At 38.1% G+C, this 19,205-nt stretch overlaps 1 protein-coding gene across 1 annotated transcript in view; it reads left to right on the forward strand.

The window, feature by feature from the left end:
• The window catches only part of LOC128533810 (NLR family CARD domain-containing protein 3-like), a 144,465-nt gene that overhangs the window by 52,110 nt on the left and 73,150 nt on the right, over window positions 1-19,205 (forward strand). Inside the window, exon 7 of the mRNA XM_053508071.1 lies at window positions 6,443-6,616. Within this exon, the coding sequence (XP_053364046.1) occupies window positions 6,443-6,616 (174 nt within the window). The remainder of the gene's footprint in view (window positions 1-6,442; window positions 6,617-19,205) is intronic.

Genomic DNA, 19,205 nt, shown 5'->3' on the forward strand with positions numbered 1-19,205 from the left:
GTATAAAATCCCAGAGCGGAGATTTAGTCAGACTTGGCTACAGTGAAAGTGACTACAGCGACGCACAGCGAGTTCTCAATGAAGAGTAACTTCTGCTTGAAAGATCTGACAATACTGTCTCCTGGTCTCTGATTCCACAAAGGAAAAAGTTCCCAACAACAGCCATAAACTGTATGATATGCAGTGAAATGTTTAAATGAAGTGCAATGTGATGTTTGTAAGGTTTAAAATGAGCCTCCAAATTTTTTGTTTAATACGAGTTAAATGAAGAATTATTGCTTTTGTGTCCATCACACCACGACACCAGCTGACCCTGACCTGGAGGAGAAAGACACACGCGCGCACACACACACACACACACGACCACACAGACACACACAAGCATTCACACATACACACACCCCCGCACATACACCCAATGTGTCTGATGTTCTCTGTTGATTATCAACACAGAAAGTAAACTTAAGCTTTTGTCCAGGTGTCCTCTGTCACGTACATCCCAAACCTCAAAAGAACAAAAGTCATTAATATGTAAATCATATGGAGACCCAGAAACAGACAGACAACAGGAAGCACGTTAGCGTTTTCTGGTTAGACAAAAGAGTTCCAGCAATTTGGATGTACATTCATCTGGTCATGGGCTTTAGGAAGTATTACCTTATAAGGCACGGGAAAGCTCACACAATATCAGAAAACCTTACAGTGTTTATTAAATTCTGACAAATACGCTGAAAAAACACTACATTCCTCTAGATCAGGGGTCGCCAACTGGGGGACTCCGGCCCGAATCCGGACCGCGAGATGCGTCTATCCGGACCACAAAGCCTTTTGACTTAATGAATTTTTTTTTAATATATATATATATATATATATATATATATATATAGCAAACGCTATTTTCTAATGAAATAAAATGTATAACGGGCACGTGAAGGTCAGCTCAGTAGAGCCATTTGGGTTCTACTGCACCACGGGTTGCTACTACAGTTAACGCGCCAACCGTTACGTTCAGATGTGCAGTCATGCGTGCATTGAAGAGAGCAGAAAGCGAGAGCAGCGCACAGACAGATTAGCGCAAAAAAAAAAAAATGTCACGTTTAAAAATTAGAAAAGTTGATTCGGAAAACCGAGTTTTGCGAGATGAATAGGTGGAAAAAATATGCATTTAATCTTCCTGCATTAAGCTCTACATGCCTGTGTGTGTTATTTGCTCGGACTCTGTTGCGGTTGTTAAAAGTGGAAACATTAAACGCCATTACGAAGCTAAACATTGACACTTTAAAGAAACTTACCCCCAGCAGTCTGAGGTAAGGGCGAGGAAAATAAATGAGCTTAAAGTGCAGTATGAGCGATCTACACAGGTCCTCTCTCACTCACTCACCCCCCAACATTTTATGAATATAAAATGCAATATGAGATTTATGATTTTTGTTTGAACAAGGTAAATAAGGTGATAATTTGTAATCTCAGTTTAGCAGAAAAAAAGCACTTTAGTTTTCCTTTTATATTGTTAATGTTGAAATTAATTTATGTTCTGTGCAGATTTAGAGATGAAGGCATTTTGCACTGTTTCCTTCATCATATTTTTGTCAGACATTGTTACTGGTTTAATTAAATTATTATATTTATATATTTTAAAACAACATAAAGGACAGAACAGCTTTAAAATGAGATCCAATTTGTGAAGTATGTAAATTTATGTGTATCCATATGAGAACATATTATATTTTGTTCAATAAAAAATGTTATCTACACCTAAACCATCAGTGCCTGTTTTGGGTTGTCCGGACCTTAGCTGGTGAGGAGTGTTCATTTACCGGACCTTAAGCAATTTTAGTTGAAGACCCCTGCTCTAGATGCACACAAACTGCCTAAAATATTCAATTTTGTCACTCTAGACTTCTGGTTTGTAAAACACTCCAACAACACGTAGGAACATCAGCTAGGCCAAGTCAATACCAGCCACACAGCAGAACAATGCAATACCACCCCCTACTGGACACGAATGTCAATGTTTAGCATGGGAGTCCTCCTGTTACAACCAGTCAAATACGTAGTAAAATGAGAATATCATCCACACACACATTTATGTCTTTATTGTCTCAGGTGATGTCTGTAGTTTTGAAACTTGCATTTTAACCAATTCACTAATAAGTTTTAATTTTATTCAGGACATTTAACGTTATAGACTGTAATGTTAATGGACAGATGTTTCTCCAGAGCAACAAAACAATGAAAACATGTGTTCTGTAATCTACAATAAAGCCAAACCTTTAGACCTAATCCCACAGGATTAGTATTACCTGAGAACCTCTAGTCATTTGTAGTAATTGAGGAGGTTATCTGTGATCTTAATCCCGTCCCATGTCTGTAATTTGTAAAGTAAAAATATTAAAGTAAAGATATTAGTCCCGTGTGAATATGATTTGGCCAGGATTTATGGGGTCATATATAATTTTTTTTAAGATTTTTGTGTCCTTTGCACCTTTCTATTCATCTTCTGCACAGAATGGAGGCTGTGTTGGAGTGAAAGTATTTTGGGTTCTGGGTCGTATCACTATAGACCATACGACACAATGTGTAGAAGGAAATAAAATAGCGAATAGGGCTTTATTTGTATGAAATGTAATATTATTTGTAATATAATATAAATGTAATATTTATTTGTATGAAAAACATCATATCTGGGAGATAAGTAAGTAAATGTGGGGGGTAATTTCTAAATCACACGAGGTCCCCAGGTAATACTAATCCCATGTGAATAGGCCTTTTATCTGAGACTAAAGCTAATTAAAGGTAAAAAATCATATATTTATTTAATGGACTTCAAGATGTAGTGTTTTTTTCCGTATTCTTCAGAAAGCAGTTATTTGTCTCACACTGAAAACAAAACAATTACAAACTACCACTGGTCATGAAAGAGAGCGGCGTAAAAATGTATACTTTAATCTGTTGACTCAAATAACACACACACACACACACACACACACACACACACACACACACACAGTGCGTTATCAGAATATACACAAAGATAATATGCAGTAATAATTAACCACCAGTTAGTGCTTCAGCTCTCTGACCCATCTGCAGACAGCTTCTTCTTCTTTGAGTTTTTTTTGGTGGATTTTGGTGCATTACCTCCTGCTGTACTGGAGTGTGGAACGTCAGATATTATATGTAACGGCACGGGCAAAAAAAGACGATGATTTTTTAAAAACTGTTAGATTTTATCTGCTAAACCAGTTTCATTTGTTTATTATATATTTTCCAGATATTTTTCCCTAGTATATTTTCTACTTTATCTGCTTCTTCATTTCCTTTTACTCCTACATGTGTTGGTACCCATAGGAAAGAGCTCCTTACACCCTTCTGGTATAATTCTGACACTATTTGTAAGATGTTATCTAGATGGTTTTGTCTGCATGAATTTCCTGTTTCCAGACTAGTGATGGCTGACATGCTATCTGATACAGTTATCATCTCTCCTTGATAACGCTTCTCCTCCTATTCAAGTGATATTTGTATACCTGTGAGTTCAACTGTTAGTTGGTCTGTTGTTTTTTCCTTAGCTGTTATCTTGTACTGTGGAATGTAGAATACTGTCCCTGTTCATGCTGTACCCAGATCTTTTGAGTCCTCGGTATATGTATTATTAGTTTCTTATTTCCTGTTGTGTTTACATGGTTTTGGATTATTATTCTTGTGATGTGTGATGAGTTTGTCCTTTATTTTTTGTTTTAGACTTACATCTATTGGTGGAGTTAATAGTTTCCATGGTGGGTGCTGTATAGTGCCACAGTGGGACTGATACAGTATCATTTTGCTTTGGTGTCCCCTGTCCAACAGATTGGATTTGTTGTGTCCCAGCACTCTTTGAGGATGGCCTTCATTGGGTACTCTTTGTTACGCTTCTGCAGATTTACCCAGTATGCCAACATTAGCTTTATTCTTCTGATTGTTAATGGCATTTCCCCAACTTCTACCTGTATGGCTGCTACTTTAAAGGTCCCACAACAGACTCTCAGGGTTTGAGATTGCATTATGTCAAATTGCTTTAGGTTAAACTCTGCTGCAGACATACAATATACGCTATGCTGCCATAATCTAGTGTTGCTCTTATGAGGTCAAAATAAACATTCCAAAGTACTTAACATGTCGACAGAGGGTCAGCGCCTGTGTCTAGTAACCCATGGCAACAGTGGCCTTAGGTTAATGACGTAGTTAGTCCTTTATCTTCTTGGTGTTTACTGGCTTAATAAACCCATCAAATACTTTCATCCTTGTTCTCTTTCTCCATTTTCTATAATAATTTTCACAGTGTACTTAATCTTTCCAAATTCCAAAGACTAATGACTTAAATACTTGAAGTTATATTGCTATAATATACTGTATATGTTTATACTTAAAGCTGTTTTGGGAGGCTAATTTTGTACTGAGTGTATTTACTGTATCATGTAATTAAATTATACAAAAACCCAATTCACGTGTAAGTTTACATGCTAAAGACACAGACCATACATAGTTCTCACAATAATGTGTTGGATTGTATGTTAAAATGAAGAGAAGAAAATAGTTACTATAGCAAATACAATTTGTTGTATAAACATTAAAATAATTAAACAAAGACACGGCTGGTCCGGTGTACACGCCCATCTTTGGCAGGCACTAATGGATATTAATGAGTATGCAAATGTGACAAGGTGTCAAAAAACAAGATGTTTTTCTTGGCAGATTCTGTAAAACGCTTACGTCTTTGTTGCGAGTTGCCTCTGTGTCCACCATGATGGTTGTTTTGAAGAAAATTATAATGACGGTTCAGGTCACGTGATCTCAGTGCCATGAAAGGCAGGTTGGGCCTAATTAGCATACTAATAGTACAGGCTGCACAAAACAATTTTTTTATAGAAAGATGCACAAGGCCAAGACAATAACAGTATCGCTCGTTATTTTTATGAATATTTTTATAAACTTGTCTGAACAAAGCATTGAGCATTTAACTGAATCATTGTTAAACATAAAGTGAAGTACATAAGATTTAGCACTAACACATTAGACAATACATTCTATAGTTTAAACTATGTACTTAATTTAAAACTACCTAACAAAAATCATGACATTTTACAAACACAACAGGCTTATTTTAAGTCTTAAATGAAGATTGAAATCTGGTGATAAAGAGTGTGTCATTGTTTCTCTCTACAGGTTGCGTGAGTGTGGTGTCTCAGATAAAGGCTGTGCTGCTCTGACTTCAGCTCTGAGATCAAACCCCTCACACCTGAGACAACTGGATCTGTCTAATAATAAAGTAGGAGACTCAGGAGTGAAGTGTCTCTGTGCTGTACTGGAGAATCCTGACTGTAAACTGGAGACACTGAGGTAAGATCATCTCTCTGAGAGTCACATGACCTGCTCCTCAGTAAGACACATTCTCTAATAGTGAGACTGAAGACTCAAATACACTCATACAGTAACACAGAGCTGAAGTTGAGAACAGGATCAATAGGTGTGTGTATGAGAGGAGATCACAGTGCATGATCACTACTGTATGTTTAATATAGAGAATGTGGAGTTACATCACACTGTTTTTATACCGAGTTGTTTTTTTGGAAGGCGTCACCATATTTAGTTTTAATGCTGATCGGTTGCCATGGTGATTTCTGATACAGATGTGTTGAGAGTGACACAGAGTTCAAAGCAGCTTGTTGTTGTTCTTAGATTTGTGACATGGTGTTTTCTTTCTAGATGAAAAAGAGTAAAACTAAAAAAAGGGACCTTACTAGGAGAAGTTAAATGCCGGTGCCAAGCAGAGATATTTTGAGGAACTTGTAGAGATTAAAAACATCGATCCGTATGACCTGGTAGCTAAAGAGTGAATGAAAGACCCAGACACACGACCCCTTCTCACACACCCTGACATTTTTAAATACCTTGTTGTGTGGCCTGACTGAGAAGCGTAGGCAAATCATAGGGCTCACATCAGCACCGTCATCAGACTTTTTTTTCAGTCATAGCCTAGTTATTTACCAAAATCAAGCTATTCAACAGCTTCCATGGTGGATGAGCCACACAGAGAACTCCTCATCCACCCACAATGGTGCATTAAATGACATCCAGAGTGACATTAACTCCACAAGCTCTGTACAGATATGATTAAAATAATGAATATAAAAAATGTCCAAGCTCCAAATCACAGCTAAAGATATTACTCCAAACACACCTGCCTCTGAGAGGAGGACAAAATAATGTGTAAAACTGATGATTTGTGTAAATGTATAAAACTTTTAATTAACTTATGTTAATTTCATAGATTCACTTTCACACTTTTTTGCATGATTTGTCATTCGGAATAAAATATCTTTACAAGCATCAGCTTTAAAGTAAGTCTTAAGTAAAGATTGAAACCTGGTGATGAAGAGTGTGTCATTGTGTCTCTCTACAGGTTGCGTGGTTGTGGTGTCTCAGATGAAGGCTGTGCTGCTCTGACTTCAGCTCTGAGATCAAACCCCTCACACCTGAGAGGACTGGATCTGTCCTATAATAAAGTAGGAGACTCAGGAGTGAAGTGTCTCTGTGCTGTACTACAGAATCCTCTCTGTAAACTGGAGACACTGGGGTAAGATCATCTCTCCAATGTATCTTTATGATTCACACATTGGAGGACCGAAACAATTCTCAGAAAATTTAGCTGTCTGTCTGTCTGTCTGTCTGTCTTTGTGTCCAGCCTGATTTTGTAAAAGCAAAACTGTCTAGACAGAATTTAATGAAACTTTGGCAGTGCTTATATACTGTATTTAAACCTGAAGTTAAACCTGCACAATAAATGAAATCAAAATGTTAAGTAGAAGTTATGAGCAGTTATGTGCCTGATTATGTCCCAGCACCTAGCGCCTTTTTATTTGTAATAATTTTGTGCTTTTTTCCTCGTGGTAGGCGTGGCTTAACAGAGCTAGACAGAGACAGATGTATTAAATTAAACATTTGCAGAACTCGGATATCTGCCTGAAGTTTAACTTGCACCATAACTCAACAGGGCTCTACAGTAACTTTATTTTATTGAGAGCACTTTTGAACATTTAATATTTCCAGTTTCTGAAAACAATTACACAGGCTGTCCTCAAAATATCATGCATGAATTTTATATGCACAAATAATGTACAGATGTTGTTGTAGTGCTCAAATAAATTTAAAAGGACAATTCACCAAGAAATGAAAATGGTCATCATTCACCCACCCTAATGTTGTTGTACAGTATACACAGAATATTAAAATAACTTTAAGTGTGTTCTAAAGGTAAAAGAAAGACTTTGGAATGACAAGAGGAAGAGCAAATAATAATAGCATTTTTATTTTTGGATGAAGTGTCTTTTTAATATCTCTAAATTGACATCTACACTGCTAAACACAGTTAGGCCTTGTTCACACGGGCGTTAAATCTTTGGATAAACGAACGCGTTTTGAACGTCCTAGACGTTTATGTTGCGTTTTGTAGTGGCGCTCGATTGACTTCTACACTGGCGTTCGTTTGTCTCTGTCTAACGCCAGCCTGCAGCTCAAATTGTAGTTTGTGTGTTAACCTGTGGGGGCAGTGTGGGGGGAACTGGATATAAAAGCCCTTGTCGTTTTATTTGAGGTGCCTCCTTTTAATATGGACCATTTTGCTATATTAGACATGAATCTTCTTGGTTTAAAAAATCTAATTAAATTTTTATATTTAAAAATAATATATAAAAATTATTAAATAATCGCCGCCGCTACTGAGTTCACCCTCTGACTGCACAACGTCGGATTAAAGGAAGGTTTTTGTGGTTTATAAAGAAATGTGAAAATTTCTGCGCAAGTTTTATGTTTTAAGCATTTTATTTAGCTTTTTTCCCGCATTTCCCTATGTATAGCGTGTAGGATCATGGGATATATCCAGTCCTCCGAAGCGTAAAATAAACGTGGATAAAACAGACTAGAAGCATTTACCTTGCGTTCGTTGGGATTTGAACACAAAGAAAAAGCTGCATGCAACGTTTTTTTTTTAACGCACAGCCGGACAAACGCACGTCACCAAAGCCCGTGTGAACACTCACATTGACTCCTATGTGTAGAAAACACTCGCCGCTTCATTCACGCTCACTGGACGCTACGAACGCCAGAAAAACGCTCGATTTTGACGCCCGTGTGAACAAGGCCTTAATGTTCCTGCCACACAGTGAACACAATCAGTTCGTAAAATGGGATCTCGTCTTTAGCTATCAGATACGCTGTGTTAAATTAGATTTTGTGACAGAAACATTTGAGACAGAACTCTTATATTAAAATATGATGCTCTTCATCCCAACACAACAAGATAACTTTAATCCAACTTTAATAAAATAATTTTACAAACATCAGCTTTAAAATAAGTCTTAAATAAAGATAAAAATCCACTGATGAAGAGTGTGTCATTGTGTCTCTCTACAGGTTGTATAATTGTGGTGTCTCAGATGAAGGCTGTGCTGCTCTGACTTCAGCTCTGAGATTAAACCCCTCACACCTGAGAGAACTGGATCTGTCTGATAATAATGTAGGAGACTCAGGAGTGAAGTGTGTCTGTGCTGTACTGGAGAATCCTGACTGTAAACTGGAGACACTGAGGTAAGATCATCTCTCTGAGAGTCACATGACCTGCTCCTCAGTAAGACACATTCTCTAATAGTGAGACTGAAGCAGAAGTTTTAGGTTGATCATCAATGTCCTGAGGAGGAAGATTGTTTCTTTTCACTGCACACTGATGATTTGTCACAGAGTCTTTGGGTCAGATGTAAATATGTGTTTACATGGTTTTGGATTATTATTCTTGTAATGTGTGATAAGTTTGTCTTTTATATTTTGTTTTAGACTTACATCTATTGATGGAGTTAATAGTTTCCATGGTGGGTGCTGTATAGTGCCACAGTGGGACTGATACAGTATCAAGCTTCTGTAGTCCTAGGCATTTTGCTTTGGTGTCCCCTGTCCAACAGATTGGATTTGTTGTGTCCCAGCACTCTTTGAGGATGGCCTTCATTGGGTACTCTTTGTTACGCTTCTGCAGATTTACCCAGTATGCCAACATTAGCTTTATTCTTCTGATTGTTAATGGCATTTCCCCAACTTCTACCTGTATGGCTGCTACTTTAAAGGTCCCACAACAGACTCTCAGGGTTTGAGATTGCATTATGTCAAATAGCTTTAGGTTAAACTCTGCTGCAGACAAACAAAATACGCTATGCTGCCATAATCTAGTGTTGCTCTTATGAGTTCAAAATAAACATTCCAAAGTAACCCATGGCAACAGTGGCCTCAGGTTGATGATGTAGTTAGTCCTTTATCTTCTTGGTGTTTACTGGCGGTTGGCATCCACTATGTTGCATTACCACCACCTTCTGGTCTTGATCTCCCTCCACTTTCTTTCATTTTAAATCCTCTTTTCTAGTCCCATCGCCCTTAATAAACCTATTTTCTAGTCGCCTCTTTGACAGGCGCTAATGAATATTGATGAGTATGCAAATGTGACAAGCTGTCAACAAACGAGATGTTTTTCTCGGCAGATTTTGTAAAACGTCTTTGTTGCGAGTTGCCTCTGTGTCCACCATGATGATTGTTTTGAAGAAAATTATAATGATGGTTCAGGTCACATGAAAGGCAGGTTGGGCCTAATTAGCATACTAATAGTACAGGCTGCACAAAAATAATAATAATTATAGATAGATGCGCAAGGCCAATACAATAATGGTATCACTCAATAATTTTATGAATATTTTCCTTATTAATTGTGTGCTTATATAGTCAGAATCAATTTTTTAAGTATATGGCTGTGTAACGTACATACTGTACCTGACACAGTAATTAAGGAAATTAAAGTATATCTGTAATGAATCATATTTAATATGTTTTATAATTTAATATTTATTTATTTTTTTAAATGATAAACCTGTCTGAACAAAGCATTGTGAGACTGAAGCATTGTTACACAGAGACTCTGAAAACAGGGCGAGAGCTACAGAGCATTATACTAGAAGTGAAGTACATAAGATTTAACACTAACACATTAGACAATACATTCTATAGTTTAAACTATGTACTTCATTTTAAACTTCCTAACAAAAATCATGACATTTTACAAACACATCAGCTTTAAAGTAAGTCTTAAATGAAGATTAAAATCTGGTGATGAAGAGTGTGTCATTGTGTCTCTCTACAGGTTGTGTGAGTGTGGTGTCTCAGATGAAGGCTGTGCTGCTCTGACTTCAGCTCTGAGATCAAACCCCTCACACCTGAGAGACCTGGATCTGTCTAATAATAAAGTAGGAGACTCAGGAGTGAAGTGTCTCTGTGCTGTACTGGGGAATCCTGACTGTAAACTGGAGACACTGGGGTAAGATCATCTCTCTGAGAGTCACATGACCTGCTCCTCAGTAAGACACATTCTCTAATAGTGAGACTGAAGCAGAAGTTTTAGGTTGATCATCAATGTCCTGAGGAGGAAGATTGTTTCTTTTCACTGCACACTGATGATTTGTCACAGAGTCTTTGGGTCAGATGTACGTATGTGAGAAGCTGCAGAGCAAAACATGACTTGATGTGACTGCAGTGTGTCTGAAATGACTGTGAAATTTACTAAAACACTGTAACTAATCACACAAACTGCACCTGGGACACAAACTAAATGCACGGTGTGTGAACTGTAGGGTTTAAAAGCAGCAGAGAAATGCAAATAAGAAACATTTTATTGGTCTTAAAGCTGAAATAATGTTTATTTTGTCAGTGAACATTCGTCTCCATCTAACTGCTATAAACAGGGTTGCCAGATCTGTACAAAAGTATTAAAACTATGCAGTCTTTATTAATAGTTCTTTCACTGAGCTCTTAAATAGTCTTGGATTATTTCACATTTTGTCATAAATAAAGAATATCTATAAATAAACTCACTGACTCAAATACACTCATACAGTAACACAGAGCTGAAGTTGAGAACAGGATCAATAGGTGTGTGTATGAGAGGAGATCACAGTGCATGATCACTACTGTATGTTTAATATAGAGAATGTGGAGTTACATCACACTGTTTTTGTACCGCATTGTTTTTTGGAAGTCACTGCCATCTTTGGTTTTAATGCTAATCTGTTGCCATGGTGATTTCTGATACAGATGTTTTGAGAGTGACACAGAGTTCAGAGCAGCTTGTTATTGTTCTTAGATCTCTTTCATGGTGTTAAATCCCGGTGCCAAGCAGAGATATTTTTAAAGAACTTGTAGAGTTCAAAAACATCGATCCGTATGACCTGGTAGCTGAAGAGTGGATGAAAGACCCAGACACACAACCCCTTCTCACACACCCTGACATTTTAATTGATTTTAAGTGTTTCTGATGCAGCAGTTTCGTCCTGACTTTGTTTACCAAAATCGAGCTACTTAAAAGTTATAACACACAGAGACGCCTCATCCACCAACATTTCCACCGACACGTGAATCAAATTCTAATCTTATTTGTCACCATAAACAGTCTGATATGCAGTGAAATGTTAAATGACGTGTGGCGTGATGTTATGTAAGGGTTAAATTATTAAGTTTAATACGAGTTAAATAAAGAAGAATTATTGCTTTTGCGTCCGTTACACCTCGATACGATACCAGCTGATCCCGAACCAGGAGAGAGGCGCGCACACACACACACACACACACACACACACACACACACACACACAAGCATGATGTCTGAAGATCTCTGTTTATTCTCAGTAAAGATGGAACATTTAAACATTTGTCCAGGTGCTGTGTCCCGAACATCAAAAGAACCAGTCATTAACATGTCAGTCATAGAGAGACCCGGAGACAGACAGACGAGAGGAAATGCATTTGCATTATCCGTGTAGACAAAAAAGTTCTAGTGGACAAGAGCTGTTTGGATTTATATTCATCTGAAGTGATAATGAACTTCCTCTCTCTGTGAATAGACTGTTCATCTATATAGACTGAGTCCTGAACTCCAAACCTTCTTAAGACTTCAGCAGGCCATGTCCAGTCCTTATGGTCTCTTATCAATAGAGTCAATTCAAAACCAGTCTCCCAGACCTCGAAGCCATACATCTCTCTCCACACTTGACTAGGAAAGAGTAAAAGACTTCAAGTCTGACTAATCTACCTGTGCTTCAGATATAGCTAGTCAATGTGCCAAGCTTAATTAAATACAATCCATCATTCATGTACAATTTCTCTGTGTTTTTATAATACAGTGTTCATTGTGTTACATCAAAAGAACAAACGTGATTAACATGTAAGTCATAAAGAGAGACATATAAAAAAAACCGAGAATCTGGCAACCACTCTGCTAATTTACACCTGCTTCTGAGACGAGGACAAAATAATCTCTCAGATTTTATTGAATTAAGCAGAATATGTAATCAGATTCACTTTCACACTTTTTTTGGATGTTTCTTTCTGGAATCTTTTTGTCTTTATGTCAGTTTTTCTGTAGAATTTTTATTTATTGTGAATTTCACTTTTAAACCTGTAGAACCTGATGGATCCAATTTGTAGACATTTTTTACTCTCCATTAGATTTATAATTCAGGAATATCTATTTAAATGATCAGCAAGTAATCTGGTTTATACAAGACATGAATATTATTCATTCCTTCTATACTCCTTATCCTGTGTATGATCTGTGATGAAGAGTGTGTCATTGTGTCTCTCTACAGGTTGCGTGGTTGTGGTGTCTCAGATGAAGGCTGTGCTGCTCTGACTTCAGCTCTGAGATCAAACCCCTCACACCTGAGAGTACTGAATCTGGTCTTGAATAATAAAATAGGAGACTCAGGAATGAAGCTGCTTTCTGCTCTTAAGGATGATGAACATTACAAACTACAGACACTGATGTGAGTAATGACCTTTTTGTATTATTGTTGAAATAATAAAAGACTAATTATTTAAGTAATTAATCATTAGTTTGTACATTTCTATTTAGTCCCAATAAATATACGATTAGCAGGTTAGAAGTGTTATCACTGTTTTATTTAAATGTTTTTCTCTAACAATATGCTTTAATGCTTTAATGTTTTGTGTTCAGTAAAGTTGATTTTAAATCCATGTGAAGTCAGAAGACAGGGAGTCAGTCAGAGTCTACAAAATGTCACAAATGAGTGCATGAGAGTGATTGTAAATGAACAGCTCGTCTCCTTGTGACACCCTGCTATCTCTGACTTCATACTGCTGCTTTTGTCTGAACAAGATGATCTCTGCTTTTCCCTGTTTCTGGAAGCAAACTTCATTCTCTTAAAACTTTTATGCTACAAATATTGTATTTAAGCCGCCACTTTCCTCACTCTGACACTTCTTCCAGCACCCGACCTCCACACCGTGTCTTCTGTCATTCCTGTAAAATTCACCTCAGCTTGTTCTTAAAGTCTGCACTTAAATATAAATGTAGAACAAGAGCTAAATGACTCAGTAGTGTTGATTATTTAAAAAGCTCCAAAGCCTGTGATTGGATAAGAGCAGTGATGTGATGAGTAAATATCTGCTCATGTTCCTGTTATAACACAGATGTTACTAAGAATGAAGAAATGTTGAATGATGAATTATAAACAGGAGATGATGATGTTTCCCTTGAAGGAGAGATGATTACATGCTGTTGATCATAAAGTACCACAGTCCAGTTTATGGTTATTAATACACATTTTCCTTTTAGATTCGGTTGGGGGTGAACATCTTTGTGTGATGAAGACTCCGGTGTTCCTGCGTCTCCATGTTGGTGATAGAGAACATGCTCATAAACACATCATTCATTTAGTTATAACACATTAAACAGACTCAGAGACGTGAGAAGTGTGTGTTCATCGTGCACAGTGAATCACAGACTGAGTGAACACAGACAAGTGGAGTGACACAAGTCATCAAATCTGCCAGTTCTGTTATGAAATATATAAAACATCAGCCTTGTTGTGGTCGCTGCTCGTCCAAACACATTCATGGACCAAAATTAACTGTTGTATGATGCAGGTTTGATGGGTCATGTGATTATTCTGTGTTTTTGATTAGTGTTATTTTATTATTTTTTTTATTATGCTTTTTTATTGCTGTATTCTTAACTACACAATTAAAATGACATTGTCTTTTAGTGCTTACAGTGTCCATAATTTAATCAAATACATAAAAAAGAGTTATAGATGTCATTATTTCTGTTTAAAAGTATTTAAAAATGTAACAAACTTTGTATCAATATGTTTGTAACAGTTCTTTAAAGATGTTTTATATTTAATAACAAAATATTGTTACAATTTACTTAAAAAATGATTCATTAGTTAAATGTAATTTACTTCACCAACATTTTCGATGTGAAAATATCACATTAGATGTAACGCCACTTCTTTTAACAGACAATAAAGTTGACAGGAGAGTTGTGGTTCTGTGTGGTTCATATCACTACAGCTTGTTTATCCACTTTGCGTGTGGACGTGGGTCTGTTGGGGCTAGCAGGAGGGGTTAGCACCTCTGTGTTCTCTTCTCCCAGGTTCACAGGTTCTGGAACACGTTTGCAGTGGCTGGAGTGGATCCACTTCACACTTTCTGCTACCTTCACTGCTGTCCGTGTCACTAGGAGCACCTGGAACGGTCCCGATCACCTCCTGGCCTTCCGGTTCTTTCTCCTGAGGTCCTTCACCACCACCCAGTCTCCTGGTTTCAGGTCATGTGACTTTCCCTCTGCCGGTTGTGGCAAGACCTCCTTCACTTGGGCCTGTACTCGAGATAAAACCTGTGTGTGTGTGTGATCTGAGGTGTTTTGGGGGGTTCTTGTGCTTGGTCTTTTCACTTTTTCTAAATAGTGGATTTTGTGAAATTGTTATCTTTCAAGTGAATTATGAAAGGAAACAAACAGGAACAAGTGAACAGGTTAAATAATTTATTTGTTTTTAATTAACTTCTAACAGATGGTTTATTTTTATATTGTATTATGTTTTAAAAAATTGAAAGTATCGTGTGTGTGTGTGTCTGTCTGGTGGGTGGTAAACAAAGTAATTAATGTGTTTACTGGCGTGTGTGTCACATAAGCTTTTTAAACACCTAGAACGTCAGTTAAGGGACGACTTTTAATGACCCTTTCATATGTGGCTTTTGACCTCAAGCTCTCTCACTCCTTGTCTATACCGCTTTATCCTGTATACAATGTCGCAGGGGGCCAATCTATCGCAGGGCACATACACACACTACAGGCAATTTTGTGAATGCCATATAATTAATGTAAATTTTTACACAAAAAAGCAAATAAAAAACGTCCCTTTTGAATACAAATGACATTTGATTTTGCTGCTTTTCCTGGTTACAGGATCCTCATGATAAATGTTCCTCCTTGTCCTTCACACAGTATACTGGACTTTATCTCCACAACTGGCAAAGTACATAATACACCAGTTCTATATATATCCATGGTCATCAGTTAATAAGATAAAAATGAATATTTGTACTAATGTGTGAGAGACAGATGGCTGTAAACAGTCCTCGTGATCACCAGGCTGAGCAGCTGGGAGAGGAGATGCTGTGCTGGTCTACTAATGGGACAGTGAAGGGGACGCTTGTCCTCCAGACCGGACTGTCTCACATAATACCTTATAAAAGAAACAGTATGTAAAAGGTTAGAAGTCATCACTCAGTGACCCTTATAATCATATTCTCATAAATTAATCATTATCATGATGGTGATTGTTATCATGAACTGAGAGTTAAAACAAGAAGCAGAGTGACGTCTGGTGGTTTGTGGAAATTCCAACAGCTGTAAACTCAAGTGGGATTTTATATTACATGTGAGAAATTATAGGATATAGGATGTAGTATGTTGTATGTGGGGTCATTATGATCCATCAGAAAAGCTTCATGACATCAAGGCATCGATTCTACACGTCTCTGGAACTGAGCTGCAACTTAAACAAACATCATTTTACAAAACATTAGCTGTTTTAATGGTGACAGAGACACTGCTTAAGACGTCCATCCAAAATCTCCAACACAAGAAGAACTGCTGATTTGACAGCATATTATTTAGATTATTTTTATACTCATGTCCTCATTACAGTCATCCTGTAAGACAGCACTCCTATAAGAATAGCAAAGTTTGATTATAGAATAAAGATAAACAGTTAGAATAACTCTGTATTGAATGGGAGGGACAAATGCAGCCAACTACATCAACTACAACTACATCTTTACATTTAATGCGTCACCTTTCTGTAAGTGCACTTATTTTGTGATGAATGTGAATTGTGTTAACTGTGATTTTCCTGATAATCAGATTATTAAAATACTGCAGTAAATGGACGATCATTTGGATCAGTCGAACTCTTTTGGAGAAGGATTGGATCTTATTGCTTATCTGGTGATCTAAATCTGATACTAGTAGCTCATTTGTTTGTCTCGGCTTGTACACCGTCTTATAAAACCCAGTCGTCCACAACAGACTCTCTCACCTGAACTCTTCTTTAAGTTCTGTAATAATGGAGGTGTTCACACAGGGGTTGTGCTGCATGCAGGTCAGGAGCAAGTGGCACCGCTGGTACAGGAGGACAGCCTGAGACGGGCTTAAGGGAGACTCTGACTGTTTCAACATCACAACATAGACATGGATCAACTCTAGTATTTAATCTACTTTTCCCAAAGGAATCACATTCTCATGGATTTGATATCAATTATTATGGATTTACCAGAAATGACAGAACCAGAACCACACGCTGGGCCTGATAAACCATAAACAGGAGCTAAACACAGACAGAGCACAACTTAGTGAATCTTATGATCTACTGAAGAGCTAGTTTTGATTCTAAAGAGATTTACAAAGAAAGGGTGGGATTTAAGTGTTTGAAAAACCCAGGACAGTCAGAAAGTGTCCTACATTCTGCATGAGACTCACCTTAAAAAAACTAAACAAAAAAAAGTCTATAAATCTGCATCAGTGGACGAATGTTGTACTGAGGATATGCAGCCAGGTCCATAAATATTGGGACAGCGATTATACATTAATTTGTTTGCGATCACATCTTGAGTGTTGAATTTCAAATCCATTGTCCTGGTGTACAGAGACAAACTGACCACCATGGAGTCGCTGTCCAAATACTTATGGACCTGAATATAAAAATTAACGTCATAAATGAGAATCCACTGCACCGTAAGGTTTTAGAAATAAAATATTGTATAGTTTGTGTTATTAGTGTTACTTATGTTTTATATTGCTAGTCACTGGTTATGTCCAGACACAGATGATTCATTCTCATTGAAACTATATCCAGTACAGCAATAACACAAACAAGACAGATAACAGTGTTGTGTCTTACCTCTGTGTGAGATGTAGAATTGCAGTTGTAAGGCTTTAGCTCAGGATCACACACACCAAAGCCAAGAGCAAGTCTGCAGTCACGCTTCCCCTGCAACACATTAAAGGCTCCTGATACAGTAACATACTGTATAAATATACACTACAGTCACAGGCTCCAGTCATATCTGAGTTTACTCACTGCTTGGACGTTAGTGTGCTAAAGCGAGCAGCTCCTTTCTCCGTCTCACCGAGCATCAGGCTTATGGTCTGAAGCACTAACGTGGAAAGCCTGGAGACCGACACACAGTGTTGTAGTGAATCAGTGAGGTGGTGATGGTGTTCTGTTCCAGTCAAGGTGAGTCAGAGGTTAAAAGTGGAACAATCGCTACAAAAAAGTCGTGGCTCACTTCATATAACGCCGAAATACTACAAAGATGATGTTCACGTAATTTTGACCTAAAAGGAAAATAAAGAAACATCATGTCTAACTGTAGCACTAACGCTAAAAATAGTTCAATAGTCGCCTCTTATCATTTAGTAGAAGAGATTACAGAGCATGGAGAGGACTTACTGTATGGACCTGAGGGGATTATTGAGTCACACACAGTGTCTGACTTCATCTAATCTAATTCAGCCTCCTGAGTTCTACTGGAAGAGTCTAACAGTGTTAATGGTGTTGAATGGTGTGTTTGGTTTGATCAGGTGACTCAGACTTACAGTAGCCTGTCTGCAGTGTGTAATCTGTCCTGAGAGAGCTGCAGGGTTTCAGTCAGCGTTTTCACCAGGAACAGATAGAGCTCAGGTGACTGTACCACACACACACACACACACACACACTCAGGTGTAAGAGCTTTAGCATGAAACAGCGTGATGATTTAAAACAACCAGGAGGGGACATTAAAGGTGAATTTTAAGTGTAAGGACGGGGACAATAGGTACACTATCTTTGCCACCACGGAGAGGCTGAGGTGCTTTGAGTGTGATGATGTTGGACATGAAAGTCTGAGCTGTCCTCATGGAGCCGTGCAGGGGAGCTCAGGGGACGACTCGGACGGGATACAGCAGCAGCACCGCAGGGACAGACAGCAGGAGGACACCGGGGAGACGGAGACTGCAGCGGGCCTCACCGACCCCCAGAGCAACGACACACCGCAGTCAGAACTCACAAAAGGTCCGTCCTGAACACACTGACACCACAGATAGAAACACTGCACCCAGCGCTGATAAACACAACGCAGACACAGAAAACACCGCCAGTATAAAACACCACGTCCCTACAGACAATACCGCTAACAGTAACCCTGTCCCTAATGTCTGCTCTGATACACACCAACAAGAGGAAAAATACAACTACTGGCAACCGACAGAACACAAAACACTACAGTGAGCATGAGGGGTAAAAGACAGGAGGAATCACACAACACAGAAACATCAACAAAACGGAAAATCTGCAGCCAGTTACTGAGCACAAGACTGTAGGAGAGTGAAGAGCAGAGTGCAGCACCGCACACACACACACACACACACACATGGAGGAACAAATCAAGCGGTTTTTACAGCTGACTGAAAGAGGAAGGAGACAGGGGGTTAACACACTTTTTCCAGGGAAAAGTAAAAATGCTCAAAACTCTCACATCAGGTAAGAAGAAACTGAAAGCTGCTCCCAGTAAGGAGAGAATACAGGACATGGACACGGACAGTAGCCTGGGTCAGAGTAACACAATGAACACACACACACACTCATGACCACAGAGTGTGAGACTATGAACAGGAAAACCGTAAATAGTTTCTTTCCTTAAATTGTTTCACAATAAAGTGTTTAAAATCTCTAAAACTCTCTCTCTCTCTCTCTCACACACACACACACACACACACACATTTTAGACATCATTCA

Source organism: Clarias gariepinus, chromosome 12 (assembly GCF_024256425.1).
Source record: "Clarias gariepinus isolate MV-2021 ecotype Netherlands chromosome 12, CGAR_prim_01v2, whole genome shotgun sequence".
NCBI classification, from domain to species: domain Eukaryota; kingdom Metazoa; phylum Chordata; class Actinopteri; order Siluriformes; family Clariidae; genus Clarias; species Clarias gariepinus.